Source organism: Perissodus microlepis, chromosome 7 (genome assembly GCF_051167445.1).
Source record: "Perissodus microlepis isolate ML-2025 ecotype Zambia chromosome 7, ASM5116744v1, whole genome shotgun sequence".
Lineage (NCBI taxonomy): Eukaryota > Metazoa > Chordata > Actinopteri > Cichliformes > Cichlidae > Perissodus > Perissodus microlepis.
In genome coordinates this window covers 41,473,523-41,497,271 of record NC_140467.1, presented here as the reverse complement: position 1 = coordinate 41,497,271, position 23,749 = coordinate 41,473,523, and the positions used below count along the sequence as shown (strand labels likewise).

The 23,749-nt window shown below is 39.8% G+C and overlaps 3 protein-coding genes across 4 annotated transcripts; 2 read left to right on the top strand and 1 right to left on the bottom strand.

Annotated features, from left to right (window-relative positions):
- Positions 1–3,599: 3,599 nt before the first annotated feature.
- Positions 3,600–12,697, top strand: gmcl1 (germ cell-less, spermatogenesis associated). Of its 2 annotated transcripts, none has more exons than XM_084935098.1 (15): positions 3,600–3,968; positions 5,153–5,335; positions 5,442–5,565; positions 5,650–5,746; positions 5,830–5,927; positions 6,025–6,137; positions 6,244–6,309; positions 7,505–7,589; positions 7,677–7,767; positions 8,071–8,211; positions 8,320–8,389; positions 8,519–8,594; positions 8,675–8,820; positions 10,154–10,241; positions 10,323–12,697. In XM_084935098.1, the coding sequence occupies exons 2-15, from the start codon at positions 5,160–5,162 to the stop codon at positions 10,461–10,463; spliced, it is 1,512 nt and encodes a 503-aa protein (XP_084791224.1). In that variant the 5' UTR covers positions 3,600–3,968; positions 5,153–5,159; the 3' UTR covers positions 10,464–12,697. The 2 variants fall into 2 exon arrangements, with proteins under 2 accessions (XP_084791224.1, XP_084791223.1); XM_084935097.1 differs by having other exon boundaries at positions 3,601–3,968; positions 5,158–5,335.
- A 45-nt stretch (positions 12,698–12,742) lies between these two features.
- On the bottom strand, positions 12,743–15,049 carry timcc (TIM double twin CX3C motif chaperone). Its single transcript, XM_084935099.1, has 3 exons — positions 14,659–15,049; positions 14,441–14,581; positions 12,743–13,344 (listed from the first exon to the last, which is right to left on the bottom strand). Exons 1-3 carry the CDS (start codon positions 14,743–14,745, stop codon positions 13,156–13,158), a joined length of 417 nt encoding a protein of 138 aa, XP_084791225.1. The 5' UTR covers positions 14,746–15,049; the 3' UTR covers positions 12,743–13,155.
- Positions 15,050–15,350: 301 nt separating this feature from the next.
- Positions 15,351–22,398, top strand: pcyox1 (prenylcysteine oxidase 1). The gene is made up of 7 exons (XM_084935096.1): positions 15,351–15,600; positions 15,812–15,956; positions 17,406–17,612; positions 17,694–17,868; positions 17,955–18,166; positions 18,257–18,409; positions 18,508–22,398. Exons 2-7 carry the CDS (start codon positions 15,836–15,838, stop codon positions 19,176–19,178), a joined length of 1,539 nt encoding a protein of 512 aa, XP_084791222.1. The 5' UTR covers positions 15,351–15,600; positions 15,812–15,835; the 3' UTR covers positions 19,179–22,398.
- The last annotated feature ends 1,351 nt before the right edge of the window (positions 22,399–23,749 follow it).

Here is a 23,749-nt window from a genome sequence, read left to right as displayed (position 1 = left end):
GGAACTTGGCACATATTTAAAGGGAAACGTAATTTGGTGTGGGGACTTTAATGCACACAGATCATTATGGGGTAATTATAATGATCGGAATGGAGCAGTGATTGAGGAATTGATAGAGCTAAAAAAAAGTATGATGGAAGTGGTACAAGAGTTAATGTTAGAACAGGTGCAGAATCGGCAATTATCTCACATAGTGTCAGACTCGTTGGCAGGTATTTGTTCATGGCAGTTAAAAAAAGAGACAACTGTAGGCAGTGACCATTATCCTATGATGACTGAGATAGAGCTGAGTGTAGAGAACCAGGATATAGGTGTGTAGAAGTGGTGCTTCGATAATGCTGATTGGGATACATTTAGAATCAGAATCAGAAAGGGTTTTATTGCCAAATGCTGAGCAGGTTTACAACATTAGGAAATTGCTGCGGTGCGTAGTGCAACACATCATGTCAGACAATGCTTAAATAAACATAAAAATTAAAATTAAAAGTGCTAAGTAGATAGATATATACATGAATGCAGGTGGTGATCAGTGCGAAGATGGAATGATGCAGTGAACACAGTGTAGGGTCACGTGTTAGTGGTGCGAACAGTCATATGGTTATTGACTAGTATTAGAATAGTTAGTGATCAGGAAATGCAAAAGATGGATATGAATGCTGGGGTGGATGATTTCAATTATTCTATTTGTAAGGCAGTTTAGACGCAGCAAACTGGGAAATAAAGAAGACAGAAGGTATAAGGAAAAGAAGGTCATACCGTGGTGGACAAAGGAGTGTGATAAAGTGATTAAGCATCAAAATAAAGCTTTTAAGATATTAAAGAGGAAACACAGTTTTCAGAATTTCATTGAATATAAAAGATTGCAAGCTGAGCTGAGAAGATCCATTCAAAATGCAAAGAGTGACTTCTGGAGGGGTTTTTGTAATTCAGTAGGGAGGGAGACAGAAATACAGAGTGGTTGGTCAATGATTAGAAGGATGAATGGTATAAAAAGGGAGTATGGATATCCAATATTGAGGGATGGAGAAGCAACAGCTGTAAAAGATGAGGAAAAGGCAAATCTGTTCGCAAAACGTTTGTTAAAATCCATAGTTCAGGCAATGTTAGTGAAGAAGGGTGAAGAGGAAGAGAAACATAGAGAATAGGGAATTACTGTAACAGGAAGAAGATACAGATGATTTATTAAATATTCCTTTTACAAAGACAGAATTGAATTGAGTGCTTCGGAAATCCAAATTATCAGCACCGTGAAAAGATCAGATTTGCTATATCTTGATAAACTATCTCAGTGAGTCAGCTAAAGATCTTTTATTAGAATTATATAACAGAGTTTGGGAGGGTGGGAAACTGCTGCAAAGCTGGAAGGAGGCAGTGGATGTGCCCATACGTAAACCAGGAAAGGATGATACAAATCCAGAAAGTTACAGACCTATAGCTTTAACATCTAATATCTGTAAAATAATGGAGTGAATGGTAAATGAAAGACTAATGTACTATATAGAAAGTAAAGGATACATATCTAAACATCAAAGTGGTTTCAGAAGAGGGAGGAATACAGTGGATCGAGTATTGTGTTTGGAATATGAAGTCAGGAAAGCACAAATAAACAGAGTGTAGTGGTGGTGTTTTTGACATAGAAAAAGCCTACAATATGATGTGGAGAGAAGGCCTTCTAGTTAAAGTCAGGAAATTGGGTATCAGTGGGAAGATGTTCAGATGGATAAAGGATTTTTTTTAAAGGGGAAGACAGATGCAAGTGAGAATTGGAAGGATTTACTCGGAGAGGTTTCCTGTAGAAAACGTTACACCTCAAGGGAGCATTGTGAGCCCTTTGTTATTTTCTTTAATGATAAATGTTGTGTTTAATGACATAGAGGTTGGGATAGGGTTTTCGGTTTTTGCAGATGAAGAGAGGAAATAATGTAGAGTTTATTGTATTATTTATTGTATTGTATTGTAAAAAAAAAAAAAAAAAAAACCTGCAGGGAGCAACTGGAAAAGTTGAAGAGTGGTCATTTACATGGGGTTTTAAATTTTCAGTTGATAAGACCAAGACCATGTTTTTTTTACAAGGAAAAGAATTGGTGAGGACGTCAAGCTTAGGTTATATGGTCAAGAATTAGAAAGAGTGAGTAAATTTAAGTTTCTTGGATTGTGGTTGGATGAAAGGGTAACATAGGCTGTACACATTCAGAAAATGGTGGATGAATGCAAAAAGGTATTAAATATAATGAGGTGGGGGGGGGGGGGGGGTTGGGATGGATTGGGGAGCGGATAGAAAGTCTTTGAGGGCCATATACACTGGATTGGTCAGATCGGTGTTAGATTATGGATGTGTAGCATATAATTCAGCAGCAGACACAACTCTTTTGAAGTTAGACTTCATTCAGTATCAGGCACTAAGACTCAGCACAGGTGCATTTAAAGCAACCCCAACAGCAACTTTACAGGTAGAGATGGGTGAGATGCCACTAGGAATCAGAAGAGAGCAGCTAACACTTAATTATTGGGCAAATCTGCAGGGCCGTGGACAGGATCACCCAACACAAGAGGTACTGAAACCTTGTTGGGAGAAAGAAAGGCAGGAAACAAAGAGCTTTGGGTGGATTGTGGGTAGAAGAGCAATAGAACTTAAACTGGATCAGTTCAACATCAGTCAAAGAGTGCCGTTACCAGCAACACCGCCATGGATGCTTCCTGATGCCACAGTAGATTTTACATTATTAGAAAAGAAGAAGGGGATAGGGCAGTTAATTTAAACTCCCATACAGCACAGGCTTACATTGATCAGTATTATAATTATGTGCAAATATGGTTTAGCATTTGTCAACCATATTTAAGGTCAATGTAGGGAAAAGGCTCACTAATGGACTGTCAGTATACACTGGAGAAATGCTAGCAATACTGTTAGCTGTTCAATGGGTAGAAGACATGAGACCATTAAAAGCAGGCACTTGTTCAGACTCAAGCTGGTCATTGGTCAGTTTACAGTGTCGCCACTCAGAAAATAGAGCAGATATCCTAACAGAGGTTCAGCAAACACTTTACAGAATACACATGATGGGGCTTACAGTTGTGTTTTTATGGATTCCAGCTCATTACAAATTTCCCACGTGTGGAACTAATAAAGATTACCTTTATCTTAACTTATCTTACTATGGAGTATAAGCAAATGAAATGGCAGATAGAGTTGCGAAGGAAGCCACAAAACATGGGGAATTTGACCTGGCTATTAGCTTCAGTCAGACAGAGATAAAGAGTATTGTAAGGCAAGAAATGAAGAAAAGATGGCAAAAAACAGTGGGAGGAGGAAAGGAGGGGATGGTGGTTGTATAAAATTCAAAGGAGGGCAGGAGAAATGAGAACCACAGGAAGGAGTAGGAGAAAAATGAAACTAGATCTTATTGATTTACTGCAAAAAGACTCTAGAAGTAACAGTTATCGGGCCTTTTTCCAGTTTTAAAAGAGAGTGCATTGCTTGGGAGGATTTGAATTTTTTGTTTATTTGTTTTTTGTTTTTTGAGCGACGTTCCCGTCACACTCCACACCAGTTGGTGGCGGTAATGCACCATTCAGTTGTTTGCAAACCGCCAATAAAATTTAGAAGAAGAAGACGACGACGAAGAAGAAGAACAAAAAAAAAAAAAACAGCCTCAGAAATTTTTAGTTACACATCATCTGCTATCTTTGACTTTACTTTCGCTATAATTTAGAAAAATGTAACTGGAAGCAGAGGCAGATGTGCTGTCTGGAGACCTGTACGGAGCAGCAGCCAGTCAGAATAAGCGCTCTTACTGTTTTTATACACGATTCTGGTTTGTGAATGTGGCAGCTAAGCTAGCTCTGAGGCTGGATCGCCTCTTATCTAGCTCGTCAACGTTTGAGCTGAGATAATCAGCCGGTGTTTACCGTCCACATTAACACGTCACACGTCTCCCTCTCAGCCTTCTCCCTGTCATAATCAGCAGGTGAGTCAGCCGAGTCGTTGTTTGGGTGATAAACATAACTCGCATCAGACTCTGTTGTGGACACTCTTAGCAAACTTCATTCTAGGCTTCGTTTTGTAAAATATTTTGTGCCTGTATTTTAAAATATAAAACAACAAGGCCACGTTTTGGGCTTATTTAAAATTAAGTCGAGATGTGATAGTGGCTTACTGTTAACCAAGGAGTGTGCCACTTGCTTTTTTCTGGATATCTAACTAGTTACATGAGGCCAATGTTGGTGAAAGCTACAAAGGCAAGTGTAGCACAAGGATAAGGAAAAGTGGTGTGGTGTATCAGTCTGTTGCTATCATAATAAATAATGATGTTCAAGCATGTGTATTCATTTCACTTCACAGTCAGTCAAGTTATACAAGTTATGCAGGAAAGCGTTTCTTCCTTATCTGCCACAAAACCTATTTTAGTTTCTACTTTTATTTAAGCTCCTTATTGAGTTACACTCATCTTTTCAAATGGTGATATTATTATTTATAATTTTATTTGTTGGGAATCTTTATTTTTCTATTTAATTGAGCTCCTAGTCTTCTGGAATAGTTCTCCAGGCTTCTTGAAGGACATTCAAAGCTCTTCTTTGGATGTTGGCTGCTTACTTCAGTGATGTTGATGTCTGGGCTCTGGGGGGGCTGATCCATGACTGTGTGATTTTCTACCCAGGTATGCTTTTACTGCATTGGCAGTGTGTTTCATTGTCATGCTGAAAAATGAAGCTGTTACCAGTCAGAAGCTTTTGAGATGGTATTGCATGGTGGATCAAAATCTGATGGTACTTTTCTGTGCTGGCATTTAATTTTCAGAAAAACAGAACTTAGAAAGACATTTGTAAAGCCTGGAGAACTATTGCTCAGAACCACTTTAACAATGCCGAGGTCGTCTGGCTCACTGAAAGCAAAGCATAAAGAAATGATGGCAGCTCAAGACTTTTGCACAGGACCATATCTGTGGATTTCTTTGACTGTTGAGCAAAATAGGCAGTTTGTCTGGATGCAACCTGTGGTGTCTCGAAATTTAATGTGCTTGCACGACAATTAAACATTTACTTAATACAGTAGCTAAAGTACCACTCCAAAAGTATTGATTCTGATGAACTGTGAAACTACAGTATACATAACTGACTTGGTATTTTTGATTGCTTTATGTCTCTTTGAAAGCACAGAAATGGGGATTCTGGGCAGCAGGTTTCAGCTGTCCTCTCAGGGACCAGAAGAGGCCACAGAGGGCACAAGTACCAACCGCAAACATAACTGCGAGTGTAAGAAGAGGAAACGAAATGCTCAGTGTGACTGTGACAGTGAGCAAGAGGAGGATGATGGCATACTCGATACACCTCGCAGGCAAGTCCAGCCAGTTCAGAATCAGATATCTTTAAGTTGTCTGTGTTTTGTCTTATTCTCGTTTTTTTCTGTTGTCTGGTTTTGTTTTTATGTTTTCCTCGAGCAGGAAGAAATTAAAAAGCACATCAAAGTACATTTATCAGACCTTGTTTCTGAATGGGGAAAACAGTGACATTCGTATCTGCGCTCTGGGACAGGAGTGGAACCTCCACAAAGTGTACCTCTGCCAGGTAAAACAAACACACACGAGGCATCTTCAAAGCAGCCAGTGTTACATTCTCTTGTATGAGTTATCATATTCCTGCACTTTACAGTCGGGGTATTTCTCCAGCATGTTCAGCGGATCCTGGAAGGAGTCCAGCATGATGGAAATCAACCTGGAGATCCCAGATCAGAACATTGATACTGAAGGTGAGAGTCACAGAAAACGGATGCTAACTGGCCTCCTTTGTACTTGTACTCATTGGCTGATGGCTTTGTACATCCCTGTGTAGCTCTACAAGTCGTGTTTGGGTCCCTGTACCGTGATGATGTTCTGATCAAACCCAGCAGAGTTGTCAGTATTCTTGCTGCTGCTTGTATGCTACAGCTGGTAAGTACGTGTAAAAACAAGTCACTGAAAGGTGAGACAGATATCTGTATTTTGAATGATACTAAATCTTAATAAGTTTTATGGTCTGTGTTCACAGGATGATTTGATCCAGCAGTGTGGCGAAACCATGAAGGAAAACATCAGTGCAAAGACTGTGTGTGGCTACTATGCGTGTGCTAGCATCTATGGCCTGGATTCAGTCATTAAAAAGTGAGAATGTTGACATAATTGGGTTGTTTATGCCACATAAGAAAGTATGTACATGTTTGGAAATGCTTACATATATATCTGTGTATTTGTGTGTCTCTTTCTGCAGATGTCTCGAGTGGCTTCTAAATAACCTGATGACCCACCAAAATGTCGACCTGATGAAAGAACTTGGGTGTGTTTGACTGTCAGAGTAGCTTCTCTGTTCATGAAATAACAGAGTTAGATTTTAGAGTTAGATTTGTTTATGGAGACTATATTCAGAGTATTTAATGAATACTTGTAAATTTACCTTCATACTATACAAATTGTACCCGTTTCAGACTCTTTGATTACTTAAATATAAATTACTTAATCTAAGTACCAGATTTTACATTCTTTTTTTTTCTGGCATTTTTTAGCCCTCATTACCAAGAACAGGTGATATCCACATGAAAAACACATTTAAGCTTTGTTTGAAAACTGGAACCCATCAATTTCACACCAGCTCTAAGGCCGCTTTTATGGTCACCGTGCACCTCGTCACAGGTGGCGCATGCCTGAAATGATGTTGCATCTGCTGGCGCTTGCCAGCCGGGCATCTCTTGATTTTTGTAATTGGACGTGTTTTTACTGCCATTTTAATTATATTTCGGTACAGAACTTTAAAGTCACAGACAAAAGAGATTATAAAGAGGGAGATTTGCAACAATTTGAAAACATGAGACCCACTTGACAATGTCTTGGCTTCCGGTTTCGACTTCTTCTCTTCCTACATCAGCGCTGATGTGGCAGTATTGTCTGAGTGACGACACCTATCATTCAGGAGAACTGGCCTGCTCCAATGAATACCTGCACCTTAATGGCGAGCATAAAGAAAAGTGACTTTGTGATGATGTTGCAGTGGTGTGTTAAGTGACCAGTATAGAGGGTATACTAGCAATTTAAATGTCGCAGTCTAAAGTCAAAAACTAGTTTTGTCCAAGCTGATCTTAGTCTATTATCAACTTGAAGTGTCAGTATCATGGGGTAAAAACTCCAATTGTAGCATGTATGATGTGGAGAAATAGAAGCAAGTGTTGGTGCCCTGATGTTTAGTTTAATTTCTGTTGATTAAGTAGGGAAATCTTCAATATGTGCTTTTTGGGTTAACTTTCAAGGGTCATATCAACTTGCAGGATAGGTGGCTGGTATGTGAAAGGTCCACTGTAACAGTAGTCACAGTTACTCATGGCTTCTCTCTGCACAAACACAGCCAGATGACAGTTCATGTAGTGGTCAAGCTTTTATTCATTTTGCCACAAACTGTATGTGGACCTTGACTGTGCCCTTGGAAGTTTTTGCTCATTTCACTGTTTGCAATACATAAACTTGTCACTATCTGTTTACAGGGTGGAGGTCATGGAGCAACTCATCCAGTCCTCTGACTTGTTTGTCATGCAGGTGGAGATGGATGTTTACACTGCTCTGAAAAAGGTAGAAAAAGCACAGTCGTAGACATTTTTCCTGTCACAGTCACTGCACTCTGATGCGTATTTTAAGCGTTCCCGCCTCTTTCTGCAGTGGATGTTTCTGCAGCTCAATCCGCTGTGGGACGGCCCCATCAAGCAGCTTCTGGCTGATGCCGACGCCTGGCTTTGCAAGCGCAGGACAGGTACTGTAATGCACATTGGGTGAAATCACCAAGGTTATTATAGCTAAAATTAAATTACAAACCAAAAGAAACATTTTAGTTATTTAAGTATTTGCCCACTTGATGAGGCTTGTTTGTTGAGGCCACTGTCACAAAGTGTTTTCACAGTAATGCTAATTTTTAGCTTTTTATATCTTGCTCCTATAAATAAACCCTATATCATAATAAAAGGCTAAAATGAACAATTAAACGAATGGACATTAAAGCTAGTTAGATTAGCTGTGTTAATCACAGTCTGTCTTTCTAATTAACCTTTATCAACAGACCTTTGTGAGAAGGAACCCTTCTTGAACACAGATGAGGGCGTTCCTTTTCGGTCAGTGTTCAACTTTGTGCGCCTGCAGTACATCATCAATGACCTCGCGTCTGCACGCATCTTGGAGAGGGACAACATTTTGCCTCCTGGTAATTTATGGCTCCGGCTGATGCCATTTCGTCATAAATGTGCATCTTTTTTTTCATGTGTGGTTATTTTAACATCTGTTTCTTGTGTTTATGTACTTTATGTTCCAGACTGGTTGACGTCCGTGTATAAGAACCAGTGGTTCGCCATGCTCCGGACAGAGTTTGAGAATGATAACGGGTAAGAACCTGAAACTTCAAACAAGTCAGTAGATTGAATTTGGACTGATTTAGTGGTGCTTTATGCTGCACATGGATCACATGCATTGCTTTTAATGCTGTTGTGATGACAAACACTTCTGTTTATTAGTCCTCAGGAGCCCAACAAAGACGAGTTTGAGCAGAGCAGCATGAGGTGTGGCAGGAAGCTCATTAAAGATGGAGATGTGAGTTTGTTTCCATACAGTCATTGTTTATGGATTCATTTCTCCAAAGGGAAAACACTGTGATATTCCCCTTTTCTCAGTACTGCTGGAGGTGGACGGGCTTTAACTTTGGTTTCGACCTGCTGGTGACCTACACAAATCGCTTCATCGTCTTCAAGAGGAATACTCTGAGTCAGCCATGTGGGGGCGCTGTCAGTCTACAAGCACGAAGACACTTGGCATACAGGTCAGTGGTGCAGGCAACCAGACTGTATAATCCCGCTTTAATTGTAGGATCTTTACCTTAAAAAATGCCTCAAGGTGACAGTTGTTGTGATTTGGTGCTATATAAATAAAATTTCATTGAATAGAAAAATTTTAAATAGAGAAACTAAAATCATTATATTGAGATAAATGTGCAAACACATTCTTGAGCTAAGAAATATTTGCTCATGAAGCATTTGCTAAAGTTGATTTATATACAGAGTGAAGTTCAGCATTTAAAATGATTAGTTGCTATACTTCTCAGTTGGCTATAGTTATTTTATTAGGATACAGTGATGAAGTTGTGGGCCAGCACTGACTGTGAACATGTGACTGATCAACACTGATCACTGTAATTGGTAGGTGTTATCATATTTGGCAATAGGCTGGCATTTACCCTTTTGACTGTTTAATTTTATACAGTAATGTAAAAAGGAAAGTAAACCTAAAATCTGAGAGCTGATGTAAAGAGAGACAAGAGATAACTCTTTATTGTCATTGCACAGTCATACCTGGTACAATAGTACAACGAAACTGTCCCACGTCGGCACCAAGCACAACACAATGCAAACGAGACAACACAAAAGTAGCTTAAATCATGATCTCAGTCATAGGACGATCCGGAGCACAGCAGCAAATTTACAACGGAGCAGAATCGATGTGTCACAATAGTCCAGACAAAGTCCAGACCTCAACCTGAAGAAATGAAAGCTGTGTAGAAATAAATGTCTGCAAACCTCAATGAACTGAAGCAAAGTTACAACGACGAGTGGGTCAGAATTTCTCCACAACCATGTGAGACACTAATAAAGTCACACAGAAAAGGATTACTTGGTTATTGCTGCTAAAGTTGCTTCTACAAACTACTTTGCTTTTCACGTGACTTTGTCTGCATTTGTTGTGTTGTGTTAACCTACTTTAAACTTGGTAATGACTGGATCATTTTTATTATAGGGTGTATACTCTACTCTTTGACATGAATGTCTCATGTCTACTTCTATACATGTTTTTGTTATATATACTTTAATATATTATACCTAAATTGTGTATACAAATACAAATTTACAATAGAAACTGATGTATAGTTTATAGTGTTCAACTGATAATGTATTGACCCTGTGACAGTTACAGGTTACCTTTGTTTCCATCAATGTTTAGGCTTAGCTGTGTGCTAGTGGTGCCCTCATGTTTAAATTAGAGGCACGTGAATGCTGTTAAACTTCATGTCACCTCTTTGCAACAAATTGAACTAACCTGGTGACAAGCTGTTGAAATGTTTGAAAGCTTTACCTATCTTCAAACATCTCTGTCTCCAGGTTACGTCTTGCCTCCTTTGACAGTCGTGGAAAGCTGGTTTGCAGTCGCTCAACAGGTTACCAGCTGCTCACTCTAGAGAAAGACCAGGTCAGTGAATACTCACTAGTCACCATTTCTAAAAGGAAATTGTAAACTTGGTAACATGCTTCAATTCCTTCAATCCTACAGGAGTATGTGGTGATGAATCTGGACAGCCGGTTGTTATCATTCCCCCTCTACGTGTGCTGTAACTTCCTGTATACATCACCTCAGTCAGATCACCGTCCAGACTCCTCAGACAAAGACAGGTCTGCTCACAGTGTGTCTTGATACCTGCTCACCAGCCATTAGCTGCTGCCATTCTTCTGTTACCGCAGAGACACTTGACACAAGCTTGTATGTACAATCTATGGCCTCATTTAACACATTTTGACACTGGACATACCGTCTGCATGCTCTCTAAACTCAGCGAGATGTTCTTGGGGAAAAAACGTTTTGTATATATGTCTACATGGGGTTTACAGTATAATGAAGCCCTATGCTAGTGGTCAAGAGGGATCGGACCACCTTTTGCTCTCAGAGAAGCTTCTCTCCACCTTGTACCTCTGCTGTTAACCATCTGCACTGGGATGCTGGACCATTCTTAAAGATGGGAAACCTCCAGGTGTTTGGAGAAGCTCATAGTCTGCTCGTGACTTATCACGTATGAACTTGTGGTCATTAAGCAGACTTTGTAGGGCTTGACTTTACACTTTGTTTTCTCACTGTGTACAGGACATCGTCATCGGGAGCACAAACAAACACAGTGAAACTGAGTAGTTCCATCACATTTCAGAGCTTCTGACAATTTCCTAAGAGGAAACACACATCTGTTCTTAGAAGGAGAAATTGTGCATTAAGTAAGGACAAGAGTAAACTCACCTTTGCGTTGCTGCTGCATAAGAAGCCACACACCTGCTCAATGCAATGTACGGCTGCTGGTCATAACAGTAGACAAAAAGATGAAGCGACAAATGCAGAGGCACAAAAAAGCAGGATTTTATCACCCTGTAGCTTCCATGGGTCACTCTGAGTTGGTCATTTCCACCACCTTGTATAAAATTCATAATCCACAATGTCCACCAGCATCACAAATTTAAGACTCATTAATCCTCCCCAGTTAAAGCTGAGGTTGCAGTAAATACTTGTGCTATCTGGTGCTCTCAGCATAATCTTATTTTTTTGGCTCACAAAATAAAAAAAATTCCAGATTTCCTTTCTGCAGTATTTATCAGCTACACTCCCCACTGTGTGTTTACTGGTATTAAGGCAGTCACCTGCTCACTCTTCTTTTACAGTGCAGCTGCTTCTTGTTTGGCACTCTACCATCTATACTCTAAGTACCATTTAAGTTCTGTTTTTGAATACTTATCATATTAATTTGAGAAATATGTGTTTGGCGGTTTTCTTAATCTGTTGTTACCTCATGTGGTTTTGATATCTAATGGAGGTGAAAGCTTTTATTTGGCCATTATTTATTATTTTGTACTTCATTTTATTCGTATCGATGTACTTTTGCAAACAATTTCTCCACTGCCAATAAAATTGCCCTCTGACACGGGCTGTGGTGCTATCACGAAATCTCTGTATCTAGTGAAGGTTTTTATTGCAGCTGCAAGGTTATGTTTTAACTACAGATGATAGATAGGCATGTTATCAGTTTAATATGGCCAATTCAATAACATAAGAAACTTGAAGCCTGATCAGTTGCTGTTTGTTTCACTCTTTAGTCAAAAGGTTCAAAGGTCAGTGTGCTGTTGGCATATCTTTTGTTTTAGTTGGCTCATCTTCAGAGTCTGTTCTGGTCTCTGCAGTAATAAATGAATTTAAGGCTCAGAAGATAACGGCTAATAAGAGCCTGGCTCACCAAAGAGATTTTTATCTAATCTGGGTTCTCTTTTATCTCTCTGTTGTCAGCGTGCCTAATCTAGTGCTGAACACAGTCATTGTAATGGGGAAAAAAGTGAAATTCTCAGAGGCAGGCTACATAAGGAGAAATTACCCCCAACTTCTGCTAACTAATGGTCGGTTCTCAGCCCTGTAGAAATATGGGCGGGTTCTCATGAGGTACCGAGGTAGAGCCAGCACCACATCACTGAAAGAGTTTAGAGAACACTCGTTTCCCAGCTGTACATTTATATGACGTAAGGACCAAAAGTAAAAGTCTTGTAAGTTGTGAGGTCACAAACACACAGTTACTCGTCGTCTCCTACCTGCTGACTACTTCTCGGGTTTGACTCGCTGTGCATTTTCCGGTCATTTGTACAAAAATGAGTTCATTTCCATTCTGCCAGATAGGCTGCATAATTAGACGTGTGCAATTTAAACATTTTCTAAATAAACATATTAGATTTCAAGTAGTAAAATTATCTGTGTGGTTTACATCAGGTCTGCAGTGTGTTTATTGCTCCTTTTATATCATTTACTCAGGCTGAAAAGCTGACAGTGTTGTCTTTGTTGTACCACCATGTGTGTATATAAGAGTATACTCCACTGTTGTCATTAAAATATATGCAAAAGTGTTATTTGCTATCACTTTTTTTCAGTGTTGCTGGAGTAATGCATCCAAAGAAGGTTTGGGTTCTTTTTATTCAGATATATAAATTCACAATTAAATGTGAAACGAGAAAAAAAAAAAAAGAGGGATCATGATTTTAAGGAGTTTCATCGAGAATACAAAAAATCCTTCACGTGGATTACACAGGTTGGTTTTCTTTACATGTTGAAATGCAACACACAGATGTGCATTAAATACATTAACCGTGTTTAACAAATGTACACCTTAAGACTCCTTGTGCATTACTGGATTTCTTTCTCACTGCAGGTAAAGTTGGATCTAACAGGCCAGAAACTTTCATTTCAAAGTTGAAATCTCTACACATCAGCATTAATAATCACAGTCTTTGAACTCTCCCTCTGCACCTCCAGCCCTTCACTCCTTAGATGAATAAACTCAATGCCCCCGAGTCATTTATCCTGCCCCTCACTGCCGTATAGAGTCCAAATTCTCTTTTAGTCGTCGGGTCATGCTGGGGATCAGGTTAACGTGGTCATCCACACAACTGCCCACGCAGCGGTCCATCAGCGATCGAACAGCTGGCTCCTTGGCGCCGGAGTCAAAGAGATCCTTTGCTTTATCGTTGCAGGTCATCGTACATCTAGTTAGACGGTCCTGAAGGTGGGCCAGGAAGGATTGGACTTTAGATTTTTCAAAATGTTATTCATTTATTTATTTTACAGATGTCTACTGCAAATCTAACCAGCTGTAGATGTACTTTTTAAATATTAGGTATATTCTTATCTAGTTCAATATTACTAGTGATGGGTCACATGATCCAAACATTACAACAACCAGAGTCATGAAGAACTTCAGCCACACTAAAAATGAAGAGTTGGCAACTGAGAGACTTAAAGGAGAGCAAAAAGTAATATTGTGGATTCAGGCGAGCCCTAAACCCACCGGACTTTAACAGCTTATCTGACTAGTGCTTTGAAAGGGTGTGCAAGTATAGCTTGAGAGACCGACATTTTAAACTGCTGTACTTTATTTTAAAATCAGTTACATTTACTTGTAATGATGCTCAAGTCTAAGCAAAGGGGTCAATTAAGGGTTCCAAACTGGAGATCCAACATGGCTTGCTTTATTTCCTATTACCTAAAGACCAATGTCAAAAAAACTCAAATGAAAAGACAAACGGCACCACAGTTTCAGTTAGGAATATCAAAATAGTAAGCCATCTTCTTTACCACCAATGTAAAGGTGTAGTTTTTTTTTTGCCTAGACTCCAAAACCCAGTAACCACAAGTCTATACATTATTTATGCTCAGTTAACACCCAAGTACCCTGTAACAGACATTTGATTTGTAACACTTGGAGAATAAATGGGGAAACTGCAAAAATATAAAAACATGCCCACTTATTTTTGCCTAGGATATAATTTACTACATCTATTCTTTAAGTTAAATATTCACTTATATTAATTTTATGTTTATACCATATGTCAGAATATAGGTTACATGTTGGATCACATGCTTCCATCTCTCCTTATCCCTTGCATCCTCCCTTTCACAACTCTCTGGATGTCCTCCCTCATTACATCCATGTCCCTCCCCGCCTGCCAGCTCCATCTTTAACATCCTTTGTCCAGTAAGCCCACTATCCCGCCTTTGCACATGTCCAAGCCATTTCAGCCTTGCCTTTCTAACTTTTTCAATCTTAGTTATCTGGCACAGACAAAGTGATGACAGGTGTTTGCACGGTGATTTACCTGAAACTTCTCCAGCTCTGAAGTGACCAGGCCCTGAGCTTTGGCCAGGGGAGTGTGACACGTCTCGATGCACTGATGCACCTGAGCCATGCTGTCTGTGGAGCGATCGCAGCACTCTGCGCTGCACCTGAACATGCGCCCCTGCAGCGAGAACAACCAACCTGTTACCACCCGGACTCGAACCTGCATACACCACCGAGAACCCGCAGACACCCTACCTGCATTTTACGGATGTGGTCCTTCTCCAGGCTTTGGACCATGTCTTCGATCACATTCTGCACGCGTGCCTGATGAGCCTCTGCCATTTCTGCTCACTCTGGAGACACCTTCAAGGTCCGCTTAGATATTCACCACAAGTTTATTATCAAACCCGGACCGGACTCACCTGCCCGCGGGGTCCCCAACTTTCTTTACTTTACAATTTGGTAATAAGTAAGGTCACCTCCATTCAAGCATGGTTCAAGAGGAGAAGTAATTGCGTCACTTCCGATTTTCTTCCGTACTTGAAAAAATACGTTTTGTTACTTCAGAATTAGGGAACGGGGTTGAAAAGTGTCAACACGTTTAAATAAACACAAAAATTCTTTTTAACTAACTCGTCTTTATCTATATTTATTTTGCCGTGATTAAGTAAATAACTACTTCCGCTGAGCTCCTTAAAAAAGGACATTTGAGCCCATTTCCTGTTCATATATCTTTCAAAATAAAACAAAATAAGTGTAGCGCAAGGACGCTAAAAAGCAGAGAAAACTATATGGATAACAATTATGTTAGCTATTAGTCATTATTACAGACAAGATAAATCCTACAATAGGCAGCTTTAAAATGTTTCGAAATTTCTGCGCACACATTTCTCATTAATCGCTTTTACGAATTTCCTATGCTTTTATTGTGACATTCAAAGCAACCGTGCCCGGAAGTGTGTCTCAATAATTAGCGACGTTCAGGGTGGGCAGACGTGATTCAACCGTTAAACTAGTTTAGTTAGTTTTCTCGTGGGTTTTACAGGGGCCTCTGTGAATAGCTCAGTCTTGTATTTAAGCAGTCTGACAAAAGTTTTAGTGAGCTTTAAAACGAGTTTTTACACTTGTTTTGAAGCTTGACACCCTGAAGGCTACTTGTGGACCAACAGTAGTTCCCCACCATTGACTTCTGAAATTGTAAGTCCTCGAAAGCGCCCTGTACCCCCTCAGTAATTTCTCTTTTAGGTTTAAAACGTTAAGTCGGGTGAGTGTGTTAATGCTAGTTTCACTTGTGTAAAAAGCTGTGCCATTATTTCCTTTGCTGTTCTATTTTTGAGGCCCTGAATGCAACCTTTGACCAAGGCTGATAGGCACTTTAAGTATCTCACGTTTTCACCCTCCTTTGCAGGTGCTTCTTAGTGCAGAGCTGTAGATGCCCACAATGAGACTACAAACCCTGTCACTGAGAGCGCTGCTATTCCTGGGGCTTTGGCACACAGGAAGGAGAAGTCTAGCCTCAGCCCCAGAGCTGCAGGAACAGCCTAAGAAGATAGGTAAGGCAAAAAATAAAACATGGACTCGTGCTGTCTGTCACTCTTCAGCTTCTTTAGAGGACAGAGAAGTACTTTCATTCTGTCAGCCCTCTTAAACTTATCTTTGTGGCAGGTTTGTTGGTTGTTTCATCATCATCAGTTAGTTCCACGACTAACTGAACAATAATTTTGCCCCTGTATACCAGCACAATGTTTTGTTTTTGTTTGTTTTTTTGTTTTTTTATCAAAGTCAGGATATGATCTTTAATTTAAGGGGTTTAACAAACATATTTCATCTGCTGTTCACAAACAACAGCCAGCTTAATGCATAGTCCCCCACTTCCAATTTCTCTAAAGAAACTGGACAAACTAACTTGGGTTTTAAATAATAAGGATTCCCTTTAACAGGCTAAACCACCAAAGAAAACCAGTGCACTCTGTTTTCGAATAAAATTTTAAAAAGTAAATCTAATCTAAATCTAAAGTAAATTTAATCTCATGGCATGGTCATGTTTCACTCCCTGATGAGTGATGATGATATGTGCCAAAATCTGTTAATATTTTCAGGCTGAAAATGACAGTTTCATGAAAATAAAGGGTATTTCTGCTTTTGTTCAGAGCTGTTGAATGGAGAGTCGCCTAATTGGTGGTTCAGAACGTGGGATTGTCATGAGACTCATGTAGACTTGAGAGTTCCCAGAAGTTCATAGCAGGATGTGAATGTGTTAATAAAAAGCTATAATAAAACTGCCTTTTTCTCTGTAATTACTAATCAAAAAGTGAGGTTATATTTATTAATAAGTCAAATATTCAAGGATTAGATTTAACTGCAAAGCTCCTCCACATATTTTAAACTTGTTGACTTGTTTTTGTTTTTTAACATTGCATTCTAATCAACAGAAGACTAATCATTATATGTTTTACTATACATTGATGGAACAAAATAAATATTGCAAAGATCTTTTTTTCTTTTTTTTTTCTATCTTCCAGTTTTGGGAAGAACAGAGTGAGACTGAAAGGTGACTCTTAATGATGACAGCATAATGATTCACTGCACTAGTGTTAGTGTACGTGCAGTTTCTTGTTAAATACATTGCACCCTTATCTGTCACTCTCTCCTCGTCTACATTTGAGACGAGGCTTCAAACTTCTCTTTTTTTTTTGGTAAAGCTTGTAGTTAGGCCTGAATCAGGTGACCCTGAAGTAAGATTAGTTATGCTGTTATACATACTTCAAGTTATTATTACTTACATTGTATACTCAGCCTACATTTGTTATGACACTTTTTCCACTACAGACAGTCAGAACGTGGATTATCTCCACTCTTTTTAGCTGTTGTACTTCTCATCTCTTCCATCGCTGGTAGAACGGGAGGAAGAATAAACTTTCTGATTGTGCTCTAGCCCTCAATCTGAAAGATGTGCAGGTTAATTCATGTTAGCTCACGTTCCTGTCACTTCTCTTTTAAAGCTGTGGTTGGAGCAGGAATTGGCGGCGCAGCGACAGCATATTACCTGAGGCAAGAGTTTGGACCTGGGGTCAAGATCGACGTGTTCGAAGACGGCAGTGTTGGCGGGCGACTTGCGACGGTGAAGATCGGAGATTATGAATACGAAACGGGAGGCTCAGTGATCCATCCTCTGAACCTACATATGAAGCACTTTGTTGATAAATTAGGTAAATTTAACATCCCCTAAACCGCCTGGATTAAAGATAAGAAGTGCGTAAATTGTAGCTTTATGTTTTATGTTTTCACAGGTATTACTCAGAGAAAAGACGTCCCCTCTAAAATGGCGATCTTTGATGGAAAGCACATCCTGTTCGAAGAGAGCGACTGGTTCATAGTAAATTTCTTCCGCATGCTCTGGCGATACGGGTTGAACTTTCTTCGAATGCAGATGTGGGTGGAGACTGTTCTGGATAAATTTATGAGGTGAGGATGCTGTTTTCTTTTTGGTGGCTTCTAAATTTCACTGCTGTTAGGTTGCCCTAATTATCTTTAAATCATTTTCTGAACAGAATCTACCAGTACCAGCAGTTTGGCTACTCATTCTCCACCGTAGAGAGGCTGTTGCATGCCATGGGAGGTGATAGTTTCCTCACTCTGATGAATCAGACCCTGGAGGAAGCCATGATGGGAGAAGGATTTTCTCAGGTCTTCATCAATGACATTGTTGCACCGATCACTCGTGTCAACTATGGGCAGAGTGTCCGCATCAATGGCTTTGTGGGTATGTTACAAAACGTGTGATTTAGCACAGATCTCACCGTTTTTTTTGGTTGTTGGTTGATGAAATGGAGTGGGCATGTCTTGTTTTTAGGGGCGGTGTCATTAGCAGGGGCAGATTCAGGCCTGTGGGCAGTGGATGGAGGCAATAAGAAAGTTTGCTCTGGACTTCTTTACAACAGCAAAAGTGAGCTCATCCCTGCTAGAGTCACTTCCATTTCAGTGAAAGTTCGACCATCCAAGAGAGGTACTATTAACATTCCTTCCTGTCATATAGATCCGGCCTTTTTCTCTTTCTTGATTCTTCATATTTCATCCTGATATCCCTTCATGTCCCACTTTCAGGCACCCCTGTCAGTTTATACGAGATTAACTATGTTGACCAATCAGGAGCTGCACATTCCCTTTATGATATTGTGATAGTAGCAACGCCTCTTCACCGGGGGAAATCTGACATCACATTTTCAGGCTTTTCCCCTCCAATCCCTTCTCACTACCCCGGGCACTACCACCAGACGGTCGCCACTCTTGTCCACGGCTTGCTCAACGTGTCTTACCTGGGGACCACAGAAGCTGCCTCAGAGTTCACCGTGTCTGATGTCCTCACCACAGACTCAAACGGTTCCATCATCAACAGCCTGAGCTCTCTGGATCCTGTGCACATCCCCAAAGGTTACAAGCGCCCCCCTGCTAGCCAAGCTAATGTCTGGAAGGTGTTCTCCAAAAAGCCGCTGTCCCAGGAGCAGCTGGAGAACATGTTCCTCTCCTATGATTCGGTGTCTGAGACCAAATGGCTGGCATACCCCGCGTACCATCCGCCGCACCGCAAGACCCCTCCTTTTATCCTGCACAACCGGCTGTACTACCTCAATGCTGTGGAGTGGGCAGCAAGTGCCATGGAGATGAGCGCCATCGCTGCCAGGAACATGGCCCTGCTGGCACACCACCACTGGCACGAACAAAAAAGCAAGATCGACCAGGAAGACCTGCACACGCGCCTGAGAGGAGAACTCTGAAAAGTGAGAACTACTTGAGAGTAGAATCAGAAGCAATAAAATAAGATCAATCGAGCCCATTTTTATATGTTGGATAACATCGTAGTCGCCAGAGGAAATGCTGATCTGTGGGAGCATGGTGACACTAAAGCCGCAACTTTAGTTGATCAGTGGTTTCAGCTTTTCTAGTTTGGGAAATATTTGTCTTACATTATTGAAAAATTTTATACCTGTGTGTGTGGACAAATGGGGCATTTGATTATGCCAGTCTTTTTTTTAAATTAATGTTTATATTTTGGCTATATTTTATGCATGGGATCCCCAAAAAAGATTCAGACACAGTAAAGTTTGGCACTGCAGTTGCTCCAAACCCCAGACATACACCTACCAATGGATAAACAGTGGACAAGATAGATGAAGCACACATACATACAGAGAGTCCTTCATTTATAGCGAGATACCAGTAGCAATTGATTAATATTGGCAATGGCAATTTCATTTATAAAGGACATTTCATTACACAATTCAATGCGTTTAAGATAAAAAAAATAAAAAGCAGTGCAAGTCTACAGTGCCTTAAGGCAAAAACCCCCAACAAAACAAACTTTACAAAGAAATAAAATACAAGTTGACACGCAGTCATTAAGTGTAAGTCTGTGAGAGTAAAAAGGTTTTGAGTTTTTGGGTATAGACACAGTTGTAGTTGACCTCAGGTCAGCAGGCAGCTGTGAATGCTGTGCTGAGGTTGGAAGCACCCCCAGCACTCTTGGATCTAATTCAGTTAAAAGATCCACCACTGGTGACCTGAGAGGTCTGACTGGGTTATACACACTGAAGAAGTCAGACACGTACTGGGAGACCAAACCACTGAAAGCATTATGATCTATTGAAGAAAAAAGTTACTTCAGTACTGGACTAATATGTTTAAATTTCCACATGCATTTAAGGACACTGGCGGTTCCAGACTCTAGAAAGTAACATTTTCCTGCTTATGATTTGGATAATCCTGCAAATGTGGTGTTACAGTCTAACATGCTTGTTATGAATCCACAGACCAATTTCTTAAGTAATTTTGAAATAATTTTCTAAAATATTGAATATAATCTTTAGTTGCAGGTAACATTGTCTAACAAAATCTGACAATAAACATGGAGTTAAACAAGCCAGCAGTTTACCCACATCACAATTCTATCATTATTTTAATCACTTATTGCACATGGATGATGTAACTACTTCAGATAATTGTAGGTTGGTATGGTATAACAAAGTTGTTCTATTTACAGGCGGTCATAGAGTTCTCATTTGGTTTTCAAATTAGTTTACAAAAAAGGAAGAACGGTGGCTCTGTGGGGCAGGTAGAAGGACAAAAAAGCAAAATCTAGGGGTTTGCCTCTTTAGTTCAGTGGGTGAGCAGGCAACCACAGGCTGGTAACTACATGCAACATGGCTGGAGAGCAGCAGTCCAGGTTCGAGTTTGACCCGTGGCCCTTGAAATGCAAAATCCAGGAAACTGTTACAATTATGTTATGTATACTTTATTGAAATTCCTCCCTGCATTTAACCCATTCACTCAGTGAAGCAGTGGGCAGCCATTGGGCGCCCGGGGAGCAGTGTGTAGGGACGGTACCTTGCTCAGGGGTACTTCAGGGTAGCCGTTCAATGGGTTCGAACCCCCGACCTCCGATAATGGGGCCACCACTCTTACCTACTTAGCTATCCCTGTCCCTATATGGTGCTAGCATAGCCACAGAAAACAAGTGAAGCACTCTGTCGTTAGGTAATGTGAATAAATTCATGGTCTTAATCACTTATATCCAGTTCAGGGATGCAGGGAGCCAGCTTACATACAAACCTATGACCAATTTAGAATTGCCACTTAACCTAACATACAAACACACTATTACACAGAAGTAAGTGTAAGCTACTATACTACTACTACCTGCAGTGTGATCTCTAACCCACAGGGGGCGCTAAAACTGAAAATACAAACTCCACACATGCTAAAATTACTAAAAGGAAAATACTCAAAGAAAAGCAGGACAAAATTATTGAAAATAACTTCCATAAACAAAATATGAAATAAAACATCTCTAAATTGTTTAATTTTCCTTTTAAAAATACTTCTTCAGATGCTTTCTGGCTGTTTTGACTACTTTCTTTCTTTCTTTTTTTTCTTTTTTTTTAATGCGATGCTTTCCCAGATCACAGAAGTTAACTTGGGCAGTACACTGTTCTCATCACTGATGGGGGGGTGGGCAGAGAAAGGAAGAAAGATCAACTGCATCACAAGCCACAGGCATCACCAGCAACACAACACAAATCACATTAAATGTTAAAACAAAACTGCACTGTGCTGAACTGTGCAATCACTGTGAACCATGCTGCACTGCAGGCCAGACACACAAGTGTTTCTCTGTCATTTTCTTTAGTGTGTTGCTCCTGTTCTGTGTAATGTACAGAGAAAGAAGTCAGCTTGTCATTTCCCTTTAGCCAAATTCTTGCACGTGGTGTTTACTAACATGCTGATGTCCTTTTGCTGATCTGTTTGTATGTCCTCGGATGGATTTCCAGTCTTTCTACCTCCTCAGCAGACTACTGTATGTTTTTTATTGGGTACTGGCAGCTGTCAGCAACAAATGTGCCACCAAGACACTTTCTTTGTAGTAAATCACATTGATGTCAGTTGTGACTCATTGTTAGTTCCACAGTGACTACAATCGAACAGTCTAAACCCATTACACACTAGATAACGTGTGTAAGAATTAATCTAAACTATGATTGTGCCTTAAGCAGGGTAATTGGCGTATGTGTTTATTAAATTTTAGTTGCAGTTTAAGAGATGATTTGGTTCTTCCTGTGTGTTTTTAATGATTCTGTACCTGTGATTTGTAGGATGTCATGTTGTTTAGAAATACGGCGCTTTCATGTTCTTTAACTACTTTGGGACAAAGAAAATGTAGTTTGCTAATTGTTTCCTAAGAACCTTTAGAGGCATTTTCTCTAGATTTTTTTTTAAATAGTTGAAATATTATTAATATTATGCACTTTAACTGATTAAAAGAATTTTCTACTTTTATTTCAACAGTGCTGAAAACTCTCAAACTGAAACTGTATTTCTCTAAAGTGTTTCCAATGATGGTAAAGTGATCAGTGCGACTGGTACTGTTTTTGTGTGTGTGTGTGTGTGTGTGTGTGTTTGCTCTAAAGCCTTCAGCTTCAAAATAAAAGTCTAATTAAATTATGTTTGTAGTATTTCTCAATCAATCTGTTTGTAAATAGAAAGTTGGGGTGCTCTGAATATTGATGATAAAAACACGTGGCAATGAGTTGGCTATCGTTTAAATTTAAGTTGAAAAAAGTACAAAGTCAACATGTCATGCCACTTTATTAGCTAGATATTGCTTGTACTGAGCTGGACCCCTTTTATATTCAGAACTGCTTTAATTCAGATTCAGAAACATTCCTCAGATTTTTCTAAGTGACCCTAAAAGTGTGAACAAAATATCTTCCATGTTACCAGCAGCAGCCTGACCTATTAATACAAGATGGATCCATGCTTTCTTGTTATTTATGCCAAATTCTGACCCTGCTATCTGAATGTCAGAGTAGAAATCGAGACTCATCAGACCAGGCAGAACTTTACTATTGCTAAGGTATAATGTGAGCTGCATTCAAAAATGCTCTTCTGCACACCTTGGTTTTAACAAGTCGTTATTTGAATTGGAGTTTCCTTCCTATCATCTTGAAGCAGTCTTTCTCCTCTGATCTCTGCCATAAACAAGGCATTTTCACTCAGAGCTCTGACCCTCACTGGGTATTTTCTCTTTTTCGGACCATTCTCCGTAAACCCTAGAGATGGTTACGCAGGAAAATCCCAGCAGATCAGCTGTTTCTAAAATACTCAGACAAGCTCATCTGGCACCAGCAAGTGTTTCTTTCGTTTTAAAAAAGACTAGCTTATTTAGGTCAAAGCCTGTTGATGCACTAATAAAGGTCATCTTTATGTTTTTAGAAACTCGGAGTAAATAAAGGAACTTTGTTGGGTTGCTGGTGTAAAAGGAGCAGTAAATTCTTCCCCTTTTTCAGGGAATAGATTAGGCTGCACTTTGCTTTCATCCGCCACTACAATCATATGTCCTAACCGCCCGTAAACAAGTGAGTCATATAAAAACTATTAGAGGTGTGGTGCATTTCCAACGTGACGCTCGTGTAACACAATCTCTCCTGCCTGTCCCCGTTTCATTAACTGCAGTGAGTGAGCACAGCAGCACGTGCAGAGTGTGAGCTACAACGGGTAAACAAAAAAGAGCGCCATCCCACCTGTCAGCATAAACTGTGTCTCACTTGATTTCCTCTGATATGATAACCATCATTCTCTGTATTTGCTTAATCTTTTCTCCCGTTATTATTTATAAATATAATTATTGTTGCTTTTTGATCCACTTAAAGAAGCAACCCCTTCCCATCTTTACTTACAAAGAATTAGATTAGTTTTTTCACACCCAATCCCATTTGCACATCTTAGCTAATATTAATAGTATATTTTAAAATTGGCTTTGTCTTATTTGCTATTTTCAGTTAAATGCAGGGTT